General features: G+C 54.8%; 1 protein-coding gene across 2 annotated transcripts in view; it reads left to right on the plus strand.

The window, feature by feature from the left end:
* The window catches only part of SAP30BP (SAP30 binding protein), a 34,043-nt gene extending 13,362 nt beyond the window's left edge, over positions 1 to 20,681 (plus strand). For both annotated transcript variants that reach the window (XM_004275480.4, XM_049702222.1), the window contains 8 exons: positions 7,289 to 7,331; positions 13,185 to 13,273; positions 15,398 to 15,489; positions 16,319 to 16,379; positions 16,760 to 16,811; positions 18,212 to 18,270; positions 19,099 to 19,183; positions 19,452 to 20,681. In XM_004275480.4, the coding sequence (XP_004275528.1) occupies positions 7,289 to 7,331; positions 13,185 to 13,273; positions 15,398 to 15,489; positions 16,319 to 16,379; positions 16,760 to 16,811; positions 18,212 to 18,270; positions 19,099 to 19,183; positions 19,452 to 19,633 (663 nt within the window). In that variant the 3' untranslated portion in view covers positions 19,634 to 20,681. The remainder of the gene's footprint in view (positions 1 to 7,288; positions 7,332 to 13,184; positions 13,274 to 15,397; positions 15,490 to 16,318; positions 16,380 to 16,759; positions 16,812 to 18,211; positions 18,271 to 19,098; positions 19,184 to 19,451) is intronic.
* Positions 20,682 to 23,281: the final 2,600 nt, after the last annotated feature.

The following is a 23,281-nucleotide window of genomic DNA, read 5'->3' on the forward strand; positions in this document are numbered from 1 at the left end:
CCGAGAAGGAGCCGCTACGTGCCCGGTCCGCCTGCCCATCAGCCGTGCAAGCCCTGACAGACTTCCTTCCCTACGGGACTACATGCCACGGATTACTAACCAAGGCGTGGCTGGGGCCTTCCCCAGTGATGAGTTATCTTTTTGAAATTTACGATGCAGAAGGCAAGCTGCCTGTCTTTAGGGATCCAGCACTTCTCACCTTCGTTCTGTGTTTCAATCCATGTCCCTTGAGATGTTACTGTGTGATTTCTGGATTTGACAGGATTTTACTCGTTTGTATTCTTAACATTGGGATACAATTGAAAACTAAATTTTCCCTAAGCAGTGCCTTAAAGATTCTGGCGTTCCCTCTGGCCCTGCAGATAGTTAATCCTCTTCCTACCAGTATGTACGTGAGGACCAGTGTGCCTGTCCACACTCCTGGCTTTCTGGCATCTCACTGCTTTTTGCCCCGATGTTAATCTAACATTGCAGCTTGGCAGTTGACCCCCCAGGCAAGATAATGCTTTCGTAATTGGGTGGCGCTGTCGAGGTGTGTCTCAAAAACTTGGCTTTGCTGTCCTCAGCCTCACAAAGCTGTCTTCTTTGTCCTTGTCTGGCTCCAAGCTCTCCAACTCAAAGCATAGAGACACTGTTTTTGTGGAAAACCCTTAAGAAGAAAGTGCAACCTGGCCTCACCACTGAGGACTTGACTCAAATCCTTGACATGAGGTAACCTCTCTGCCCAGGCACAGCCCACCTGACGCCCTGGGCGGGAGAGAGAAATGGAGTGGCCCTCTCTGAGCATCTTCTACAGCTTTCAAGAAACTCAGGGTCTTCAGGGGTCTTGAATCAACTCTGTGGTTACGCTTGCTATAGTCAGATAATAAAGTCTCCCCTTCAGAAGTGGCTCCAGCCAGAGCTTTGCCTTCACGTGAATTCTGGTTGGTTCCACGTGACAGAGCATCAGCGCCATGCTGAGCCCTGTGGGCATCGCTGGAGGCAGGATTTTCAGAGAGAGACTGTTCCTCTCCCCTTGCCCTCCTTTGCTTCAGTCTAAGCTGGCTTAGCTTGTCTTGGCAGCTGCCTGTTTAACGCTTTTCCTGTAGAAACCTCTCTGCTCGGGGAGCTGAGCCTTCCCGGCAGTGAGCTGGGAGTGAAGGCGAGTCCACTGCATCCAAAGTGGCCCCACCGACTTCCGCCCATTTTTGTGATAAGTCGAGTGTTTCCATCCCCAGGCAGGCAGCCTGCCGTGGCAGTGGCCCAATCCTGACCAACAGGATACAGCCGAAGGAAATGTGCGGGTGATGGGCTTTCTCCGGGGCTCTCCTGGGTGTGTGGGTAGAACAACCCACACCAGGCATTTGTGCCATGGGTGGGCTGTCCCCCACGCGGCACTGGGTTCAGTGACTTCCACTAAGTCTTGGGTTACTGCCACTCTCGATCCACGCCCCCAACCGTGTCTGTCAAACGACAGTAATTTTATTCTGGAGCTTGGAGGTATCCCAACAAAAGTTCCAGAGTTGCTGCTTTCTTGGCAACCTGAAGTGACTCACATGTGCCTCAGAAAACCTCGTTTGACCATCAGCTCGAAGCTTTCAGGAGGGCTTCCTAGGCGCACCAGTGGCTTCTGGAGCAGCAGGATTGTCTGCCCACGATTTCATGAGCCTGTTGTGAGAATTAGATGAGATCTTTCACTGAAGTGCTTAGCGTGATACCTAAAATTATCCCCCTAGACTGAATTTTGTTCATTCCACATGCCCAGTATTTGGCCCATTGCCTGGTACATAATAAATGCTTGATAAGTTATTTAAGAACTATACGGTAATTCTTTTTTTGTCTTAAGATTAGGAGCAACAAGGTAGATATAAGGGTTTTTTTTTTAATTCAGCATTGGTGCCTCCACATGCACACCTTCCTGCTTGTCCCATATCAACCTTTATTGCAGCTCTAGCCCCTTTATTTAGCTCCTCCGCTGGCCTCCCTTTCTTTTCTTTTCTTTTTTTTTTTTTTTTTTGCGGTATGCGGGCCTCTCACTGTTGTGGCCTCTCCCGCTGCGGAGCACAGGCTCCGGACGCGCAGGCTCAGTGGCCATGGCTCACGGGCCCAGCCGCTCCACGGCATGTGGGATCTTCCTGGACCGGGGCACGAACCCGTGTCCCCTGCATCGGCAGGCGGACTCTCAAGCACTGCGCCACGAGGGAAGCCCGACAATGGCCTCCCTTTCTTATATCGAGTCCACACATTGAAATTAACTGTGGACTTGAACAGGTTTGGAGTCTGGGGATTAATGCACTACAGATGATGGTGGCTTTGAAACCCTAAACTGGACTGGAGAAAAACTGACCACTGGGCAGTTAACCGATTAGAAAGGAGAGAGAGAGGGAGAAAGTTTGTGTGTCTGTCTGTCTGTCATCAGTGTTTGAGCACCTGTTGTGGGCAGGGCACTGACTCTTGCAGGTGCTGGGAACACAGTGGTAAACAAGACAGAGCACAGAATAGGGCAGATGTCTCGTTGGCCAGATGCGGGTGTGGTGGAGGAAAGCTTCCTTGAACCAAGGTCTGAAGTCTGAATGGGGCTTACTAGGCAGGAGTGGGGAGGGGGTGATCCAGGGAGCAGCTTTGCCAGGATCCGGGTGGGGGCAGAGTGCTGAAATGGCCGGCAGGGAGCCCCCGGCGCCTCAGGCCACAGTGAGGGTTCATTTTTAAGTGGGTACCCTGCTCATGAAGTGAGATGTCATTAGGGTGTTATAACTCCTGGGGCAGCCCCAGGTCTGAGAGGACAGAAGATTTGGGAGGCTTTGTTTTGCTAATCTGCCTCCCCAGCTGTCCCCTAGTTTTAAGATGCAGGATTACATCATCCAACAGAAAACATAAGTCTGTAGCATTCTTTCCCCTGGAGCAGGGAGAGGCTACCCTTTGCCCTCTGTTCAGAGTGCTTTCTCTGTGCCTAATGCTCCCAGAACTGGGGAGAAAAGGCGACATTGAGGTTTGGCAGAATCCAGCTGCCGGAAGCTATGTTGCTTTGTCTCAAGTTGGACGCCGGACCTTTGAGTGCACTCGGTGGGGCTGGTTCCAGGAAGGGTTGATGAAGCATGGTTGGCTGTAAATAAACCTCCATTCTCCCCACTAGAAGCTGCTACTCTGCTGAGTAAATCCTCCCAGCTCACATGGCAGCTTGTCCTGCTTCATGGGGCCATATTGTTTTTCCTTCCTTCCTCTGCTCCAGTCAGTTTTGCCGGTGGCCGGACTTTTATATGCTCTGCAGGGGGAACCACATTTCAGATTCTGTAATTCCTGAGGACAAGGCCCCTGCCATGGCCGTTAGATTCTTCCACATCTCAGGCACAGTTGATTAAGAAGCCAACGGTGTTGGGTTCAGACCACAGTCCTCCAGGGACAACCCCCAGCCCGCAGCAGCCACTCGTGCCCCGGTCGGTGGGACTGAAATGAAGCCCAGGGAGGTTGGAGGGGTGCAGACAGTCTGAAGAAGCCTCAGAGCTCTCTTTCCTCCCCTCCCTTTCCCGTCTTCTCACTAGGCTTCTTAGGAAGATGTGGATTTTGTTTTGCTTTGTTTTTCCTTGTGTCTTAATTGGACTTGAACTAGAGAGCAGAAACGATTTACCTGGTATTTTCTCCTAGGAACTGCTACGTGAGATGCTCTCCTAGGCAAGAAAAGCGCCCAGCCTGCTGTGTCTGAGGGGCGTGTGCTGTCACGTCCAGGTCTGGCCAGGTCTCTGGGCTGTGGGCTTCATGCCTCCCGGCTGACGCAGACATCCAGCCGTCTGGTAGATAGATCTCCAGGCTGAGTTCATTTCTTTGAAGAACTGAATATCCACCTGGAGGCCAGGGAGGGTGGATTCACGCAAGTCAGGACAGGTGTCCTGTGTGCCTTCGGAAACACCGCTTTGGGGGAAGAATAGGAAGAGTGGGTTCTTGTTCCTTTTTACTTGTATCCGCTTTGCTGCTCCCTTTCTGCCTCTTTAAGGATATACTGAGACTCTCTCTATAGCAGGTTTTGTAAAACCAGTTTCTTGAACTACTGGCAGTTTAATGGTGTGAACCTTCCATCTCCTTAGCTCTGTCCTTTTAAATACTTCATCCATTGTTTTTTCTGACACCATGGCTGGCTTCCGAGATAACTATCATGGGGTGCATTGTTCATTTTTGTGCCGAATTCCTGGTATCCGAGGCATGACTGTCTCTCTGGGTCTTTGTCTTGAATGTGGACCCCCCTCTCCTCCCCGCAAGGCTGCTTTCATTGGATGAAACTTGTTTCAATGGACAGTTGAGCATAAATGGTTCTAAAAAGCATCTTTGGGGTATTGGACCCCTGTCTTCAGTGGTCTCACTGGATACCCCGACGCTCCTTCCTTGCTGGGCTTTCGTCAGCATCACTTGAAGTCCTGCACCCAACTCCATTCCAAGAGCATGTGATGCTGTGGCTCAGGCCCTTTGTTGTGGGGCAGAGCCAAGCCCTTCTTCTCGGGGTCAGGGCAGGGGGTGGGGGGTTAGGCTGCTTTAGGATCCGGAAGTACCGTACCACACCACATGCCCAGGAGCTCAGCAGGCCCACGGCCAGCTTGTTCACGTCAGAGGGTGGAGGAATTCCATTCTAAAGTGTAACGAGGTGTGGCCACCAGGAGTCACAGAGTCCCAGTGTTTCTCCAGGGCCTTAGGAGTCACATGGGTACACGTGACACGAATGGGGGATCTGGACAGCGACAGATTCCAAAGTCTTTCCAGGAGACCTTTGTGCAGAATTGTATGGCGTCCAGTCTGTGGAGGCTAATTTATACGTTTAGCTTTCAGGAGTCTCTCAAGGCAGGAGAATCTTCTCGCGGTTGGGTCCATGGTCCATTGGTCGATACTTTGCTTGGGGATAGTGTGGAGCTGGATTCCGCTGCTGGGAAGGTGGGGTGGGACTTCTTTCTGTGGGTGCTGGGTTTGGGATTGAATAAGAGGCCATAGCCCCAGGGGACTTGGGGTGCACTCTGGGCACTACCCGCCGCCTTCTGTCCGTGTGTCTGTGTGTGTGTGTGCACCCTGTGAGGGCAGAAAACCAGAGACTAGACTAGTTGGCAGATTGAAGCCAACTACCCAGTTAATTTTTTTTTGTTTTGTGGCGTGTGTAGAAAGATAAACCTGGGGGGAAATGAGCTGAGCCAGAAAAGAAAAGACTGAAAGCAGTGGAGAGAACTTCCTGTTTGTGACTCTGCCCCATCATTTCTTTTTCTCCCAGAGACGTGACTAAACAGACCTCAGCTAAGCCAGGCCAGGGCCTTGAGAGACGCAGGAACCCCCACCTCTCTCTACCCCTACCCCTCCCTTCGCTGGGGCACAGGAGAGCCCCAGGGAGCCTCACACCCTTTAATCTCACCGAGGAGCCCCTGGTGTGAACAAGTACTTTCCCCTTTGAAGAGAAGCTGCCTGTTTGGCGACTAACTTCCTGTGCCTCTGGAGCAGATGTGCTGAATTCCCACGTGGATATCTTGCCTCTTTCCTCGCTGCTCTGCATTTTGGCCACGAAAGGGGCTGGGGCAGTGCTTTGGGAAAGAGCTCTAGGGGGCCTTTGAAGAATTAACGGGTCAGTCCTGTACGACCAGCCAAATGGCCCGGGAGGGGAGGAAGGATGTACCCAACTGATGCTTTCCCACAGTTAGCACCCAGAAAGCTGTCCCCTAGAGGGAAAATTTAAGGAACTTTACAGTCCAACGTTTTGTTACTGCCATGCTCTTTAACGTTGGTTCCTCCAGAGTCACAGCTACGAAGGGACTGCTGTGGGACCCGTGGAGAGCGGCTGTCTCTGGAGAGCAGCTGATGGATAACCAGCCTGAATTCGGCACGGCAGCCCTCGGGTGCACCTCCGCTTTGCCCACCTGATCGGCAGGGGGCGGGTGGCTGGAGGAGACGTTTGCTAAGCAACCTGGCCTGGGCATTATGCCCATCCAGGTCGAATGAATAACTGCAGCGTGCCGAAGAATGAGGGGGTTTTGGCCTGTCCCAGAACCAGAAGGGACTTTTTGGAGAAGGAGGCTAAGAACTGCTGCTCTGGTCTTGGCGTGGAGCCCGGGGTGGGAGGGTGGTCTTCCTGCCCCTTCCCTTCTGAGACGTCACCTCAGTGTAACATTGCTTCGTGTCAGCGGAGTGCACAGAGCTCCACGGCCGTTTCCACGTGCCCATCGGGTCCAGAGTTTTTACTGTCTTATCTCCTCCCTCACCAGCCAGAGGCAGGGGTGGGGGGGCGTGAGATCCAACAATCTCATGAGCACAGCTTCTGCCACTGTGATCATTACCGTGTTATGGCAGTTGAGACCCCTGACGTAACTGTGTTTGAGGGGCTCGGTTTCCCCAGAAATGGGGAAAACAGGTACGTTCCTGCCATTGTGCATTTGGGGCAGCAGAAGCAAGGAAAGGCCTTCGTGCCCACGGTGCCCGGGTATGTGACCACGGCTGGGACGGTGCCTTCTCCGGGCTGATTTGGTTTAGATGAAGCACTTGCTCTGAGCGGTGAAATCCAGAGCAAGTCCAGAGCAGTCCGATGAGAAACGTCTGCTCCTAGGGCTCTGCACGCCACCAGAACTGAAGGACGTGTGGGAGTGGGTGCTGGGGACCGGGGTTTGCAGGAAGGGTCAGAGAAAGCTTTTCTTTGGCGAGACCGTGAGCCAGCGTAAGGAGAGCTGACAGGTGGGCCAGCGAGAGCCAGAGCGAGGCTGCCTCCAAGCCGGGCCTTCCTGGGGCCAGTGCCGTGACTTGTTGAAGTCCCGCTGCCTGCCTGCCCCCGGCTTCCACGAGCTACCCCCTTGCGATAAAGCCTCTCTTTTTTTGCTGAAACTGAGAGTAAGAAAAATCTCTTGGGAGCAGACAGTCTTTTGCGTTTTGGTCTTGCGATTCTCGTGTTGTAAAGTAGCCGCCTCTTGCTTCCCGGGCACCAGCTGGAGGCGCTGGTGTTCTGGGGCGGCTGGCCGGGCCCGGGGAGAGCAGCGAGCAGGGTCCATCCAGATGGGCAGCTTCACACGGCTGGTGTTTGCTCTCCTCAGCGTTAGGGGTACCGTTCACTGATGGAGGCCGTGGAGGAGAGACTGAAGCAGGTGTGTGGAGCATCCCAGCTGCTCTGATGAAGGAAGAAGGGGTATTCGGAGGTTCAGGGGTCCCAGGATCCCCCAAAGTGTCCGCTCACTCTCGGGGCTCTTTACGGTGCTTTCACCTTTTCTCCTTCCTTAAAAGTCCTGAGTGGTGTCAGTGAGGAGAGTGACTGTGGGTCAGGAGGCCCGGGCTTACTCCTTGTGTTTCTGTTTTTCTTTTGCAGGATAACCCAGAAGTAGAAAAGCGAGATCCCCAGGAATTAGTTGGTGAGTATCCTGGTGCGGGGGGCGGGGAGCCTCACGCAGAGCCAACCGGCTTCCAGCCACGCAGGTGGCTTCTCTCTGCTTCGGCCAAGGCAGCTGCTCTGCTGCTCTCACAGGGCCTTTGGCATTTTCTAAGACATCTGGATGAGACACCCAGAGAACAATTCTTCTTTGACAGTCAGATTCACGGTGCGTTTCACTGGGCTTTGGTCAGTTGCCAGCGTTGTCAAGAGGGATTCAGGGCCCCCTTCAGCTGGGAGCTCGTTCCCCTTGTGCCCTGCGTCCGTCCTCCGGCCTTGTCCCCCCACAGCCCCCTCTGCTGGCATATTCACGGGCTCAAGGAGCAAACATGTGGCCTCTGCTGGCACCCTGCTCTGTCCCCAGGAGGGAACATGCCTCACAGCCCTGGGGTCTGGGGCCCTTTGTGGGACTGGCCAGGGCAGTTACATTTCTGGAAAATGACACACGTGTCATCCCAGTTCTGTGTTAACCTCAGCCTCTTAATCCTTTTAGGAAGCCTCTCAGCCCCTTCAGTTTGGCGGCGGACTTTGTGAGGGGCTCTCCCAGGGCCTGGCCCAGCCTCACGGCGAGGGGATTGACCCTCCCTCTCTGAGGCGACTGTGCCCGCCTCTCTCCACCTGCTCCACTTGTCTTCACAAAGCAGGTTCCTGCTTCTCAGGCGGCCTGCAGAGCCCGCTCCTCTGCTTCCAGACGGAGCCTTTGAGACATGCTTACTCTGCCCTGGGAAGCCCTGGACTCCGCCTGGAAATGCTGCTTCCTGCAGCCCCTCCAACCTGACCTTTCTCCGGATAGGATCCCTTCACCGGTGATGGGAGATAGGGACCCATTCTGGTTTTCCGGACTGAAAGAACTGAAAATTGTTCATTATATTTGTCTTCTGAGGAAGGATTGGGTAGCAGCGTGACCACACTGAGCAGCCCAAGTGCTCAGTGGGACCCTGCCTTTATCTCCGAGTTTTCTGATGAGTGGGGTATGAGTCTTTCCTACCCTATAAAAACCCAAATTTTCCTAAAACCTTAGAGTTTGCTCTTGGAAAATGGCGCTGTAGGGGTGGCCCAGTTGGCTTCACGGGCAGAGAGAACAGAGCACAGCCTCACCAGGCAGCCCGTGGCCTTCTCCAAGTGGGTGATGGACTGGAGCCTCGGCCTCCTCTCGCCTCCAGTCCCTGCTGTTCACCACCAGGACGCTGGGGGTGGAGCGTGGGGTCAGGGGCGCCGGCCCAGGAGCCCAACAAGGCAGCGCCCTCCACTCTTGCAGGCGGCGCTTGGCGAGCGGTGGAATGTGTGTGGGCACCAGCCATCTCAGCCCCGACTTCTTCCACAACCAGCTTTCACTTTTCCTCTCCTTGTCACTTTTTGAAAATAGCTTTGTTGAGGTGTAACTTGCATAGAGTAAGATTCGTCAGCTTTTAGTGTTAACTCCCACCACAGTCGTGACGTAGAGCATTTCCATGACTCCGAAGTGTTCCCCCGTACCCCTCCCCTTGCAGACATTTCCTCCCTCAGCCTCAGGCAAGCAGTGATCTACTTTCTTCACTGTAGTTTTGTCTTTTTTAGGATTTCTTATAAATCAGGATTTGTTGGCCTCGGCACGATTGACATTTCGGGCTGGATAATTCTTTGCAGTGGGGGCCTGGCCTGTGCACTGTACTGTGTTTTAGCAGCATCCCTGGTCTCTGCCCACTAGGTGCCAATCGCAACCCCCTCGTCCTGCCAGATATGACAACGAAAAATGTTTCCAGACACTGCCAGATGTTGCCTTGGGGGGCAGAATTGCCCCTGGTTGAGAACCATTGATACAAATGGAATCACAGTTTGTTGGGGGGGTTTCTGTTGCTTTTTTGTTTGTTTGCTTGTTTTTTCTAGTTTCTTACACTTCCCATAGTGTTTTGTGTTTTTTTTATAAACTTCTTAGACTTTTTTTTTTTAAAGAACTTCACATTACCTTTTTATTTATTTATTTTTGGCTGTGTTTTGGGTCTTCATTTCTGTGCGAGGGCTTTCTCCAGTTGCGGCGAGCGGGGGCCACTCTTCATCGCGGTGTGCGGGCCTCTCACAGTCGCGGCCCCCTGTTGCGGAACACAGGCTCCAGACACGCAGGCTCAGTAGTTGTGGCTCACGGGCCCAGTTGCTCCGCGGCATGTGGGATCCTCCCAGACCAGGGCTTGAACCCACGTCCCCTGCATTGGCAGGCAGATTCTCAACCACTGCGCCACCAGGGAAGTCCCTCCCATAGTGTTTTTGAGACCCATCCACGTCCTTGAGAATATCCATAGTTTTTTTTTTTTTTTTGCTAATATTATCTCGTTGTGGAGTTCCACCGCAGTTTCTTGAATCCAGTCACCCACAGAGGACACAGGTGGAGCTCTAAGCCTCAGAGTTTGTATTCCTCTTCCCATTTCTCACCGAGGAGGTAGTAGTTGACCTGTGCAGAGTGGCTTCTGCTCATGGGACCGTCGTTGTCAGCCCCTCTGCCTGAACTCAGCTCCTTTTTTTTTTTTCCTCCTTTAAATTTTATTTATTTATTTATTTTTGGCTGCGTTGGGTCTTCGTTGCTGCTTGCGGGCTCCTCATCACGTTGGTTTCTCCTGTTGCAGAGCACGGGTTCTAGGTGCGCGGGCTTCAGTAGTTGTGGCACACAGGCTCAGTTAGTTGTGGCTCACGGGCTTAGTTGCTCTGTAGCATGTGGGATCTTCCCGGACCAGGGCTCGAACCCGTGTCCCCTGCGTTGGCAGGCAGACTCCCAACCACTGCACCACCAGGGAGGCCCCTCAGCTATTCCTTTTTTTTTTTTTTTTTTTTCCCCAGCTCCTTTTATTCATGCCTCTGGATGTGGGACTTGGGTTGCTCTGCTGGTGTGGGCAGCGTTTTCATATGTATAGACAGCCCCAGGTTTAATGGAGCAAAGGAAAGCAGAGAAGCTGGCCCAGGGCTCCCCAGCGCTGTAGCTGCCTGACAGAGCTGAGCGTGGGCGTCCTGCCATCCCCTCCAGTTGCCCCACTGGTGCCCCGTGGGTGGGCCTGGAACAGTGGCCGTGGGTGGTAAGCCAGTTGGGTCTCTAGTGAGCCAGAGACACTCCGCTGCCTCCTGCTTCCAGCCCCACAATACCTCCAGGCATCCCTTCACTCCTCCCATTACAGAAGCCCAGCTGACTAGCTGCTCCTTCGCAGATTTATACCTGGCAACTCTGGATACCAGCACTGTTTTGGGACTTGGGCACGCACGCACCTGGGGTGAATCGTGCTGACGGCAGGCTTCTTGGATCCTGAGTGTGGCTGCCTGCCGAGAACACCCCAGGCAGACCTGGAGAGCCGCAGACGCGAGCTGCCCCCACGTGCCTGGATACACGTCTCGGTGTGTTTCCAGGGAAGGTGGTTTGAGGCTGGCTGCTCAGTCGCCATATATGTGGGTCTGATGTCTTCTGCTTTCGACTCATTTTGAGACTTAGGAGAGGCAGAATCACAGAAAGGTTGCTCCTGAAATCTGTGAGGTAAACTTGTACCGAGTTTCCTGAATGTATCTCTTCATTTGCCGGCTACTCCCGAGGAATTTTCTCATTCCTAGCCCAGTTCCAAGCCCACGAGCTCAGGAGGGGCTCTCCCTCTCCCTGTCACACTGTATACCATTTGAGCCCAAGTGTGGCTGGGTTGCTAATGGCAACAGTGCCACACCCTGTTTTTCCAAAAGGCTTTCCTGGCAAATGCCAGAGGGCACTCTTTGTCTTCTCTGTCACATGCACACACACTCTCCGCCCCAGGGAAGCCTTAACCCTCTTCGCTGCGGCCCAAAGCCTGCCCCAGCCCCCCTTGCTTCTGCTGCTGATGCTTAAGAAATGCGAGAACCAGCACACCCCAGCTGATTCCGCTCTCCGCCGGCCTCTGCAGCCTGCTTGAGCCTCAGGCTTTGACCTCCTGCCTCTCCCAGAGCTGGGAGGAAGGAGGAAGTGAGGATGAGATTGAACTCCTGCCAGATCTGGGTGTCCCTTGCTTCAGGAGACAGGAGGAGGGTGCTGGGCAAAGAGAAGCGCATGGTTCTGTGGTGAAAACTGCTCCCGGGCTGCACTGGTGTCTCAGTCCGCAGCAGGATATGTCACCCAGTCTCTGTCCTCTTCCCTTCACTCAAAATGGCAGATCTAGTACTCTGTTCCTGGGGCACGTCCAGTGAGAATCCACCAACAGTGAGAATCGGCACGTGTATCCAGGTTAGGAGACTGTCCCTGGGCTTGGGCCCCAGCCTCAGTGTTTACAGTGTGTGCAGGCTCCTTGGGCAGCAGCTGAGGCCAGTGAAGCTCGAAGCAGAAATCAAAGCACCTTATCTGCTAAGAAAATATTAACCCAGCTTTGGGAGAGAATGGGAAGGCTCGCTAGACCATCCCCAGGTAGTCCAGGCAGCCACTTGGGGCTTAGAAGTCTCGCCTGGGGCCAGGCACACGGCGGGTACCCAGTCAGTACTTGCGGGTGTCACTGGTGCTGGATTCTGCATTCTTTGCTTTCATCCTGCCCCACCCCACTCCGCCTGCTGTTTGCTCACTGTATAGTCCTTTTCATGAGAGAACGTTTTAAAAGCACATACAGAATCTTACAACAAACAGCGCATTGTCTGAGTGATCCAGAGCACAGCTCTGCAGTCGCAAGGGTGGCCAGAGGCAGCACGGAGGGGAGTGGAGAGAGAAAGACGCTTGGGTGGGCAGGGGCAGCACGGAGGGGAGTGGAGAGAGAGAGACGCTTGGGTGGGCAGGGGCGGATCTCCAAGGGAATTGCCCCCTGGGAGTTGTGGTTCTTCACTTCAGAATCAGACCTTTTGTTCCCAAGAACGAAGTGGACCAAGAGCGGGTTGATTGGTTTTACCATTAAAGGGCCGTGGACTGCCCAGGTGGCGCAGTGGTTAAGAATCCGCCGGCCAGTGCAGCGGACACGGGTTCGAGCCCTGGTCCAGGAAGATCCCACATGCCGCAGAGCAGCTAAGCCCATGCGCCACAACTACTGAGCCCGTGCGCCTAGAGCCCGAGCTCCGCAACAAGAGAAGCCACCACAATGAGAAGCCCGCGCACCGGGACGAAGAGTAGCCCCTGCTCGCCACAACTAGAGAAAGCCTGTGCAGCAACGAAGACCCATTGCAGCCAAAAATTAATTAATTTAAGAAAACATTAAAGGGCCCTAAGCTAATAACCAACAGGTCCTTTTGTAAATGTCATTTATGCACAAGGCAGTATTGAGTGCTTTGAGTCCCGAAGCCTAGGGAACCCTGAACTGCTCCTGTAGCCTGGGTAGGAGAGCCTGAGGTGAGAAGGATGGCACCAAGCAACTCTGAGTTTCCGGAATTCTGGGAGGGTGTTTCAGGGGCAGAGCCCCTGGGGGGCTGGAGCTGGTCACGTTATGAGCCAGCGGTGTGCACATCTCTTCCCAGCCTCAAGTTCAGCGACTTCACGTTGGTAGCTTGACATTAGCCGTGGGGAGAATTTACACCACAGAAATGGGCAGATGCTGCAGGTCGTGGCTGTGCCCCTCCCCACCTCCCAGCTGGGTGTTAAACATCCACCAGCGCACCCCAGGACATAGCCTTTGGCCACACACCGTCTTTATGCTCGTGCCCTCTGCCTGACCTTCTCTTCCCCTGGGTTGGCACGTGCCGGCTCCTTCTGGTCAATTGATCTCAACTCACATGCACCCCCTCGGAGTGCTACTCCAAACACCCTGTTCTACTGTTTCATAGTGTGTATCCCTCCTTGAAAATGTTTTATCGGCCTTTTTTTTGCGGTGGGGGGGTATTGTCCATGTCTGTCCCCCACCCTAACCCTCCCACCCACCCACAGAATTCTTCTCTGTTCTTTCCACAGCCTCCTTTTCTGAAAGAGTCCGGAACATGTCACCTGATGAAATCAAGATCCCGCCCGAGCCCCCCGGCAGATGCTCAAATCACTTACAGGTAAGCACAGTGCTCGACTGCTGAGGCCCATGTAGCCCAGGAGGCCTGGGAGAGGTGTCTGGCTTGGTCTGACTTTAAGAAGCTTCTGGACGGCCCGAGTGGGAAGGAGCCTGCAGTCCTGGTGACCTCCCTTAGGCTGCTCTCAGGAGTTTGCACTGTACACAACGCCACCCTCTGCTGCTTCAGCCGGGGCCCCTAGCTGCCCTAAGTGATGTCCTTACCAGAGAAAACAACATGCCTCTTCTGGGCAACCCTGAGCCAATGGGACCGTCTCGGAAGGAACTTTGCTAAGAAACTGAGGGATTGTCAGAATGTAAAATAAACAAATAGAAGTGCAAAAGCACAAGCACGGATATGCATAAACTTCAGTCCTCGTTTTCCTAAAATGCCAGTTCACTGGCTTCTTGTTTGACGAAACCTGGTGCAGACCTGACCTGAGGAGATGGAACGTTGAGTGCGGTCACTCCCTTGGGAGCAGGACCTCAGGGGACAGCGGGATTACACCTCCTGGTCAGCCTCGGTGGTCGTTTCTCCCTGGCCCTCTGCACGTTCCGCTGTGAAGGAGACTTTGTGACAGTAGGGCAGACATGCATGGCTGCCCCCAGAGTGGTGCCCGGTCCACCTGCTCTACCTTTGATCCTGTAGGTTCTACTGGTGCCTCTGGCCACACCCCAAGCCCCCGCAGCACGCTGGTGGACGGGTGACTAAAGGGACCTGGGGCTGGAGATGCGGCTCACTGTGTCTTCTCCTCCCGGAAGTCTCCTGCCTTTGCTGAGGTCGTCCGCCACCACCACCACCTACCACCCGCCCAGCATCGAGTCACCCCTGCGCCAGGCAACAGTCCACAGCCTGTAAGAACTCTCCAGCAGTCTACCAGGCGGAGACAGGTGGCCCAGCCTTCAAGACCAGAATATTTCTCCTTTTTCGATCCTCCTAGTGGTAGAAACCATGACACTGAGCAAACGTTTTAGTTCACCTGAAACAGGAGGACCCCTCTGACGGCCCGGGAGACATAGAAAAGTCTTGTGTAAAATACAGATCTTCCTCCATCTGCCAAGCCTTCTGGATAGGCTGCCCTCCATCACCCTTAAAGACATAATGTGGAGGCGTGGCGCACCCGGCTTCTCCCTGCCCTGGTAAATGTGTCACGAACTTCTCTCTGCAATTCAGTGCTTCCTCCAGCCATTCTTGGTTTCTGACAGAGGGAGTGGGTCACCTCTCCTGATGTGCCCAAAGGGCCTCGCTCAGGCCCTCCCAGCCTGCCCGCCTCCTCTTGCAGGTGAAGAGTGCCCCAAATGTTTTCCTTCTGGACGGTCTGTGTTTAGCTGCTGCTAGTGGGGGAGGCGGCCGAGTGACCCTTACCTGGGCCAGCGCCAGCCTTCCTGGGTAAGACTGCTCCTCAGAGGTGGCTCTGCCCTGAGACCCGGGTTCCTGGGGCCTCTTCACACGCCAGACAGCCCTGATGCCATCTGTTGTGGACTTCATCTCTGTGGGCCTGGGGACACTTGTGGCACTGGCCCAGATCACTGCCAGGTGGTTCTTCTGTTTCCCATTGAGCCAGGGTAGGGGCCTGGAGGGGAGTTTGGATGAAAAATGACCTCTTGACCCCTGACGGTGCCTCTTGATAGAGTGGTGGGGACCGGCCATCTGTGAGCTGCCCCTCAAAGGACACTGGGGAGGCTTGTGACACCTCTACTCCCGCCTTCCTGGATCTCCTGCTGAGGACTCATCCCCATGGTAAAATTAAATACCAGCCTTCAGCCCTGCCCATCAGCACTGAAGCCTGAAACCTTCAGGTGATTCAGGAACTGATTAACCAAGTGGGGATTTGCTCACTGTCTTCTCTGTGGCTTCTCTGCCTTGAGCTTCTTATTCTTCCCTCTACTAACCACCCAAAGGGGGTCAGAAGAGAGCAAAGCAAAAGCAGACTGGTCTCCATCTATCTTATCTGTGCTCGGTGCTGGTCACAGGCTGGGTGGTGAAAGACCGTATGGCCAGAGCAGGGCTTCACGTGGCTCTGTGGCTCTCCTGGGTCCTCATGTCCACACAGCACGTGTGACCACAGACTGGGATCATTAGGCGGTGGGGTTCTGTCATAGTCATCCTTCTGTTTCTCTTCCACAGGACAAGATCCAGAAGCTTTATGAGCGGAAGATGAAGGAGGGAATGGATATGAACTACATTATCCAAAGGAAGAAGGAATTTCGGAATCCCAGGTGAGTTTCCCACGAGCCTGCAGGGTCAGTTGGGTGGTTGATATTGGACGGGGGATGGGGGCGCCACCATGGAGGTGGCAGGGAGAGGCCCAGCTCAGATCACACCTGAGCCCAAAAGCGCCATCACCCACTCGGCATTCCCCTCTCCGAGGCTTACCGTTTACCGTGGAAGAGCCAGATCGAACACATAAAGCAGAGTGGAAGCCGAGAGGCCTGGGCTGGGCGGGGGCGCCTGGCTGGGTTCTCGCTCCCACGCTGCTCCTAGAGCATGTGGCCTCTCGAGGCCTCAGTGTCCGCTGCTGTTCAATGAGGGGATTGGACCAGATGATCACCCCAGGTCCTCCCACCTCTAGAAAGTGGTTGATTCTGTGCGCAGGCGAGAGGTTTGAGAAACAGAACTGTGTCTGGGTCTTACTCCGTCCAGTGCTCAAGCAAGTGACACACCCAGGACAGAGCCTCGTGTGCGGATGGCCGAGACCTGCCCTGGCCCCTGTGGGCCTAAGTGGGGTGGCCCCGACCAAACCACACACACTGAAGGTCAGATGTCTGGTTAAGAACAGAAACTGCAGCCCTCACCTCGACACCATATTCTTCCTGGCCACTGGCCCCAGTCCATCTCTCTGGGAGGCTGGAGGGCCAGAAGTGACTTTTAATGTCAAGCCAGTGGACATTTCCCCTTCCATCCAGAAGCTTGCTTAGAACAGTTCGGCCGGATTTAAAGGCTTCACCTGAGCCCAGACACCAAATGGTTCTGATCTCTTGAAATCTGGTGCCACACAGGGCCCCGGGTCTCAGGCCTGCTCAGCGCCTTGTGGTTTTCCTCTTTCAGCATCTATGAGAAACTCATCCAGTTCTGTGCGATTGATGAGCTCGGCACCAACTACCCGAAGGTATGTCCCACCCGCAGAGGCTGAGGGTGAGAGAGGGTACCCAGGGCCCTGTGCTCATCCCGCTGGATCCAGCCTGGCACCACTGAAAGGTCCACACTGCAGCACTGCCAGCTGAGGAGCGCAGTCCCCGTCTCTCTTGTTTGAGTCCCGGGGCCTCTGATTGGCTAGGGCCTGAGCATGGACTCGCTGTGCCCTGTAGAACAGCCTGTGCACAAATGCATCTTTGCCCTCATAATCCTAAGGAGGACTGGCTAGAGACCAGGGATAACAGCTGAGCCCCTGTGCCCTTGAAGGCAGGAGACTCCAGGCCAGGAAGATCCATGGAAAGACCAGGGAAGGCACTTTAACCTTTGCTGCAGCTTTAACCTTTTCTTTTTCAGGATATGTTTGACCCCCATGGCTGGTCCGAAGACTCCTACTATGAGGCATTAGGTGCGTAGCTGTCCGTCTGCCTGCTCACCCATCCGTCTGTATATCCATCCAGTCATCAGGCAGCACAGATTTCAGGGTCTCCTCCATGTCCGGCCATGTCTGAGGAGCTGGGTATACAGCCTTGAAAGGTCCAGACCCCATCCCTGACTTATGAGGCTTACAGTACAGCACAGAAGACAGGATTAAAGGAGTGATCCAGTGATGACAGGTGTGGGGATGGTGGGCCTGCAGGCAGGGCCACCTAATTGGGCCAGGGGTGGGGCGGCCTCACTGAGGAAACCAGGTCTGAGGTGAGGTTTGAAGGTGCACAGAGACTGGCCGAGCAGGTGTAGACGGTGTCCCAGGCAGGGGCCAGTGGGAGTGCAGCAATCTCGGAAGGGGCGCATCTGGGAGAACTGGGAGGAATTTCAAAGGGCCCATTTCCTCGGATGCCTGGTCCCAAACCAGCAGCCTGTGAGCCAGATCTGGCCTGTAGGTGTGTTTTGTTTGGCCCATATGAGTTTTGTCTTGCTTTAATTTGAATTAGTTGACAACGTTTTATCTAAAAATCTAGGGACTTCCCTGGTGGTCCAGTGGTTAAGACTCCGAGCTTCCAATGCAGGGGGCGTGGGTTCAATCCCTGGTCAGGAAACTAAGGTCCCATGGGCTGCGTGGTGCAGCAAATAAATACATACATACGTACATTAAAAAAACATTAAGGGACTTTCCTGGTGGCGCGGTGGTTAAGCATCCACCTGCCAATGCAGGGGACATGGGTTCGAGCCCTGGTCCGGGAAGATCCCACATGCCGCGGAGCAACTAAGCCCGTGCGCCACAACTACCGAGCCTGCACTCTAGAGCCCGCGAGCCACAACTACTGAGCCCACGTGCCACAACTCCTGAAGCCCGCATGCCTAGAGCCCATGCTCCGCAACAAGAGAAGCCACCGCAATGAGAAGCCCGCGCACCACAACAGAGTAGCCCCTGCTCGCCGCAACTAGAGAAAGCCCGTGCGCAGCAACAAAGAACCAACGCAGCCAAAAATACATTAAAAATAAATAAATTTATTTTTAAAAATACATGCATAAAAAAATGCATACATTAAAAAATAAAAATCCAAGGTTCTGGCTGCTCTTGGTCGCTGAGAAGGTAGTCACGCTAGGCCAGCACTCCCAGCCAGCCGAAGCTGGGAACGGCTGACCCCTCCGGACGGCCGTGCACAGCCCCAGCCTCGGGGCCTTTAAGGCTGAGGCCCCTGCTTCCTGCTGGCCGAGCGCTGGCGCTTGACTGTGCCCATCACAAAGGGATGCTTCAGACAAGAGCCCCAGGGAAGCAGCAGGTGCTAGTCCTTCGGCCTGAAGTACCTCCTCGTGTGGGAGTTGTTTTGGCTGCTTGTGTAACTGCCCGTCTTGTCTTCATAGCCAAAGCCCAGAAGATTGAAATGGACAAATTGGAAAAGGCCAAAAAGGAGCGAACCAAAGTAAGTGGTGGCCGGCAGTCCTGATGAAGAGAGCAGCTGTTTGGAGCGCACGGGTCCTGCTGGCTAAGCCCTGGGACGTCCAGGCTGCTCTCCCCACAACCACTGGTTCATCGCCTGACGATGCGCTGAGCAGCCTTAGGTGTGCCCTGTGCTGGATTTGAAGGCTCCCTAAGTCAGCTTGAAGACACTTTCCAGTTGCTTCCGTTTGGTTTCTTGGCATCTTCTGTTAGTTGCATTACACACACACACACACACACACACACACACACACACACACACACACACACACACACACACACACACACACACACACACACACGTTACAGCCATAGACCCCTGGGGGCTTTCTCCCTTTGTCGTCATAGGTTAGGTGTTCTTGGCCTGAACGAAGGCAGAGATTTCCTTCCCAGAGCGCTCTGCTGTGCCTTTCTTGGCTTCCAGAGCTGACCTCTGCAGCCTGCCTTAGTGCTTCCCTGTAGGTCCCATGTCTCATGGCCTGGCGACCCCTCCTTTTAGGATCCTGAGTACGCTGCTTCCCAAGCAGCACCGCCTCCCACAGAGTGTGAGGGCGGGGGTGCCCGAGCGCAGAGACACAGTGGTGCTGGGAGGGGCCCGATGTCTGTTGGGGAAACTCTCTTCAGGGGATTAAACCCCGTTCGAGTGCCTCCCCCGCACCTCTCCTACCCTTGGACAGTCAGAGCAGAGCTGACTCTCAGTGCCTCCTGTGTGGTGCCAATCTCCTGTCCCCTGGGAGCAGACAGGTGGCAGAATGATGTGGACACACAGCTTTACACGAGTTTTAACGCTTGTCTCTCTCTCGCCCTCCAGATAGAGTTTGTGACGGGCACCAAGAAAGGGACCACGACCAACGCCGCAGCCGCCACCACCGCCACGGCCAGCACAGCTGTTGCAGGTAGACGGCGGCTCCGCTTCCCGGCTGCTCCACAGACGGAGCGAGGGCTTCCCTCCCTTGTTTTGGGGAACAGGGCCTGGCCTCGCTGTGGTTTGTGCTGAGCCGCTTTGGAGCCTGGGGTGGGGTCCCCGTTCACTGGCTGCCCCTTGGCTTTCTGAGGCTAGGGGCCCTGCAGTGTCTGCCTCCTGGGCTCTGACTGCCGGCCTACTGGGAAGGGCCATTGCTTTGTGGTTGGAGTTGATCTGGCTTCTCTCTTGCCTTACCCCAGACGCCCAGAAGAGAAAGAGCAAGTGGGACTCGGCCATCCCGGTGACGACGATAGCCCAGCCCACCATCCTCACCACTACGGCCACCCTGCCCGCTGTCGTCACAGTGACCACCAGTGCCAGTGGCTCCAAGACCACCGTTATCTCTGCCGTGGGCACCATCGTGAAGAAGGCCAAGCAGTGACCTGAGGGACCAGCTCGGGGTGGCTCGGACATTCTCCTTTCCCTCAAGGGGAGGAGCCAGTCTGGGGCTTGACGAGACTGTGCAGCCCGGTGACCTATGCCCACTGGGAGGTGCCACTTTGTATATTTCAGGACTGGGACCTGCTCCCCGGGTGCCACCCCGAGAGGAGACTCCATGCAGCCTTCCAGCTGGAAGAGACGTTGCTGCAGCAGAGTGGGGCACTGTGGACAGTGTCCTCCATGCTGTGGGGTCTGCCGCCCTGTTAAAAGCACCGTATCCTTACATCTCAGCATCTCGGATGCACTGGCCTCTTCTACAGTCTGTTTTCAGGCAAACGTGAAAGCTCGAGTATCCTCCCCATCTTCTTGGCTGGGATTGTCCGGGTTGACGGGGATGACCAAAGCCCGTGGTGCTGCTCAGAGAAGGTGGCCCAGGAAGTCACTGAGGTCATTCCCAGTGAACGCCTCTTGGCGTGGGCGGGCAGGGTCCCGAGAGCGGGGAGGCCCCGGTTCCCACTGTCTGCTACCCTGACCCTGCAACTCAGCCAGTCCTCAGGCAGGAGCCCGGGCCTCTACTCCCTTGGGTGCAGTTGAGCCCTCCTCAGATCACTTCTTGGACACACCCCAGCTTTTGAAGTCAAGCCACTGACCAGGAGGGCTGGGATTGACCCCCAGCCTGCAGGGAGGGGGCGAGGTGTGAGCAGGCCCAGTGTGGGGAGATGAGTCACCTCCTGGCACGGCTGGGCAGCCGCTCATTGTTTACGTGAAACCCGGCTCCTGGGAGGCTCCCGCCACCCCACCCTTCCTGTGCCGGTTATCTCTGCCCCACAGCAGCACCCGGGCAGCGCCAGTGGCCGCCGGGCTCCTTCTGGGGCCAAAACAGATTTCCCAGCTGCTGCCAGGCCTGGAGGCCGAGGCCGGAGAGAACAGGTCTGCCTTTCCTGCGCTTTGGCAGCTCCCTGCTCCAGCGGGAGGGCTTCGCGTTCAGAGAAGAAGCGGGGCTGTGAAGCGCAGGGTTGCTTCCCTGGGAAGGGCGGGGGGTTAGAAAGGTGGTCTTGAGGTTGTGCCCGATACTGTTGCATGACCAGAGGGGTGTGACAACCCTGCCCTGTGGTCCCCAAAATAGAGATCGAGTCACACTCGCCCCCTCCCCACAAACACACACTCGGCACCAGAAGAGGTTGGTTCTCCTCCTCTCCTCCTTTGTGAAGACTTCGCAACCCTGAAGAGAGGGGCTGCTGTCCCCCGGGTCAGAAGGGGCTTCCTGCCCTGCAGCCTCCTCCGACAGGGGCCCCTCATTCCACAAGGGCCCCGTGGAGCTTGTGTGGGCGGCAGCGTGGGACCGTGGAGACAGCAGGAGCGGGGTCAGCACCTCTGCTCTGGATCCCAGTTGAAAATGAGTTCGAGTCGTGTCTTGGGCCCTTACTTCTGTAAGCCTTCTTTGTCAGATCACGGTAATAAAGCTTCTTAAGGTGGTTGTGGAGAATCAATGACATGATTTATGCAAAAGTTGTATTAACTATAAAGTACTCTACACATGTCTGTTGTTGGCCAATCCAGTTCCTTCTTGTTTTAGACCAAGGAGGGAAGCAAACTCGAGAGGTGATAAAACTGGCCAGGGTCCTGGCCTTTGACTGTGCTCTGGGCACCCCCATCCTGGCCGTCAAGCTGTCCGGTGGGATCAGTAATGACTGTTTCCCCCGCGGGGCCCAGCCGCTGGGGCCCTGGGGAATGAACGCAGTCTGGGGTTGGGCAGCCCAGAGTTGGCAGTTGTTGCACTTACAAGCCTTGTGAGTGGGGTGAAGGTCTTTGTAAAGCAGGATTGGTGCCTGCCCACCTTAGTTCCCCTGAGGGCGCCACAGGGGCGGGTTATCAGCTTTCCCTGGGGACTGTGTGTCCCCAGCACGCGGGTCCAAAGTCCTCTGTCCCTGCTTGCAAACCGCCTGTCCAAGCTGAACCCTACTCCCACCCACCGATACATCCCTTACCCTCCTCCTATGGTCCTCATCTTGGGTGATGTCATCATGATCAGGGCTCACAGCTGCATCCTGGACCCTTGTGCTCTACCCCACAACCAATGGGTCACTTCAGAAACCCCTCCCCCACTATTGTTATTGCTGCCTCAGTTCACTGATTGCTTCGGCCTCATCTGCTGTCTTTCTCACTCTCCCACTCCCATCCAAGCTCCAGTCCGGCTCTGGGGACCATCTTCCTGCACCCCAGCTCTGGCCACGTCATGTGCCCTCCCGCTGTCCTCAGGAGATTCCACTTCAGCCTGGCAGGCAAGGCCACCAGCATTCTCATCACCTCGCCAGTCTCCCCCCTCCACACCCCTCCCACCGCTGACCCTGCCCACGCCCCCATCCTTGGCTTCTCCCAACTTTCTCACCATTGCCCTTGTATCACTCCCTACCTGTGCACAGATACCTTCAAGATGCAGCTCAGATTTTCTTAACCCCTTCCTGACTCTCCTGGGCGTTAGTTGCTCCTTTCTCAGGGCTCCCACATCTCTGATAACACTACTGCCTTAACTCTTCTGTCCACACACTGGGCTGAGACATGGTTCTCTTAGGAGCGGAAACAACACAATCCAACAAAGCTGTGTCCCAAGTGCTTGGTGTGAGATAAGTGCCCAGGTGTTTGGAGGGATGGAGGGAGAAGTGGTCCCTGCCCCCATGGCCACTGGACTGAAAATTCCAAACCCATGTGCCAACCTCACAGCATCCCGCTGCACATTGGCCACATGTTGGCAGTTGATAAGGCTCAGTGATGGGTACTCTCTAATTTGGTGGGTTTGTTTTTTTGTTTTGGAGAGCACACACAGAAACTGTTTTTTTAAGACAGAAGCAAGGCAGAGATACACACCCAGAGAGAAAGGGTGTGGGCGTCCTCCCTAATGAGGAGGAGCGCCTTTACGTATGTTTAAAATCTCTATAATAAAAAATTTTAAAAAGTAAGGCCCTTTGAACCATAAAGAATGAGGAAGGGGCTTCCCTGGTGGCTCAGTGGTTGAGAATCTGCCTGCTAATGCAGGGGACACGGCTTCGAGCCCTGGTCCGGGAAGATCCCACATGCCGCGGAGCAACTGGGCCCCTGAGCCACAACCTCTGAGCATGCGCATCTGGAGCCTGTGCTCCGCAACGGGAGAGGCCGCGACAGTGTGAGGGCCGCGCACCGCGATGAAGAGTGGCCCCCACTCGCCGCAACTAGAGAAAGCCCTCGCACAGAAACGACCCAACACGGCAAAAATAAATAAATTAAAAAATTAGAAAAAAAAAAAAAAAGAATGAGGAAGATCTCTGTGGCCAAATTTGGCGTGATATTCAGGAGAGAGAAAATGAAAAGGGCAAGGTGCCGAACAGTACATAGAATATGCTTCTGTGTAAGAAAGGGAAGAAATACAAAACAAAAAATAGAGGAAAGAAACACAAGAAAAATCTTTCATTTTAAATTTGAATTGGAAACATCAGTATGAACTCATGATTCAGGGACTAAGTATCTTGGCAGGAGCTAAGAATCCGCCTGCCAATGCAGGGGACACATGTTCGAGCCCTAGTCCGGGAAGATCCCACATGCCGCGGAGCAACTAAGCCCGTGCACCACAACTGCTGAGCCTACGCTCTAGAGCCTGCGAGCCACAACTACTGAG

The sequence above is a fragment of the Orcinus orca genome, chromosome 19 (assembly GCF_937001465.1).
Source record: "Orcinus orca chromosome 19, mOrcOrc1.1, whole genome shotgun sequence".
NCBI classification, from domain to species: domain Eukaryota; kingdom Metazoa; phylum Chordata; class Mammalia; order Artiodactyla; family Delphinidae; genus Orcinus; species Orcinus orca.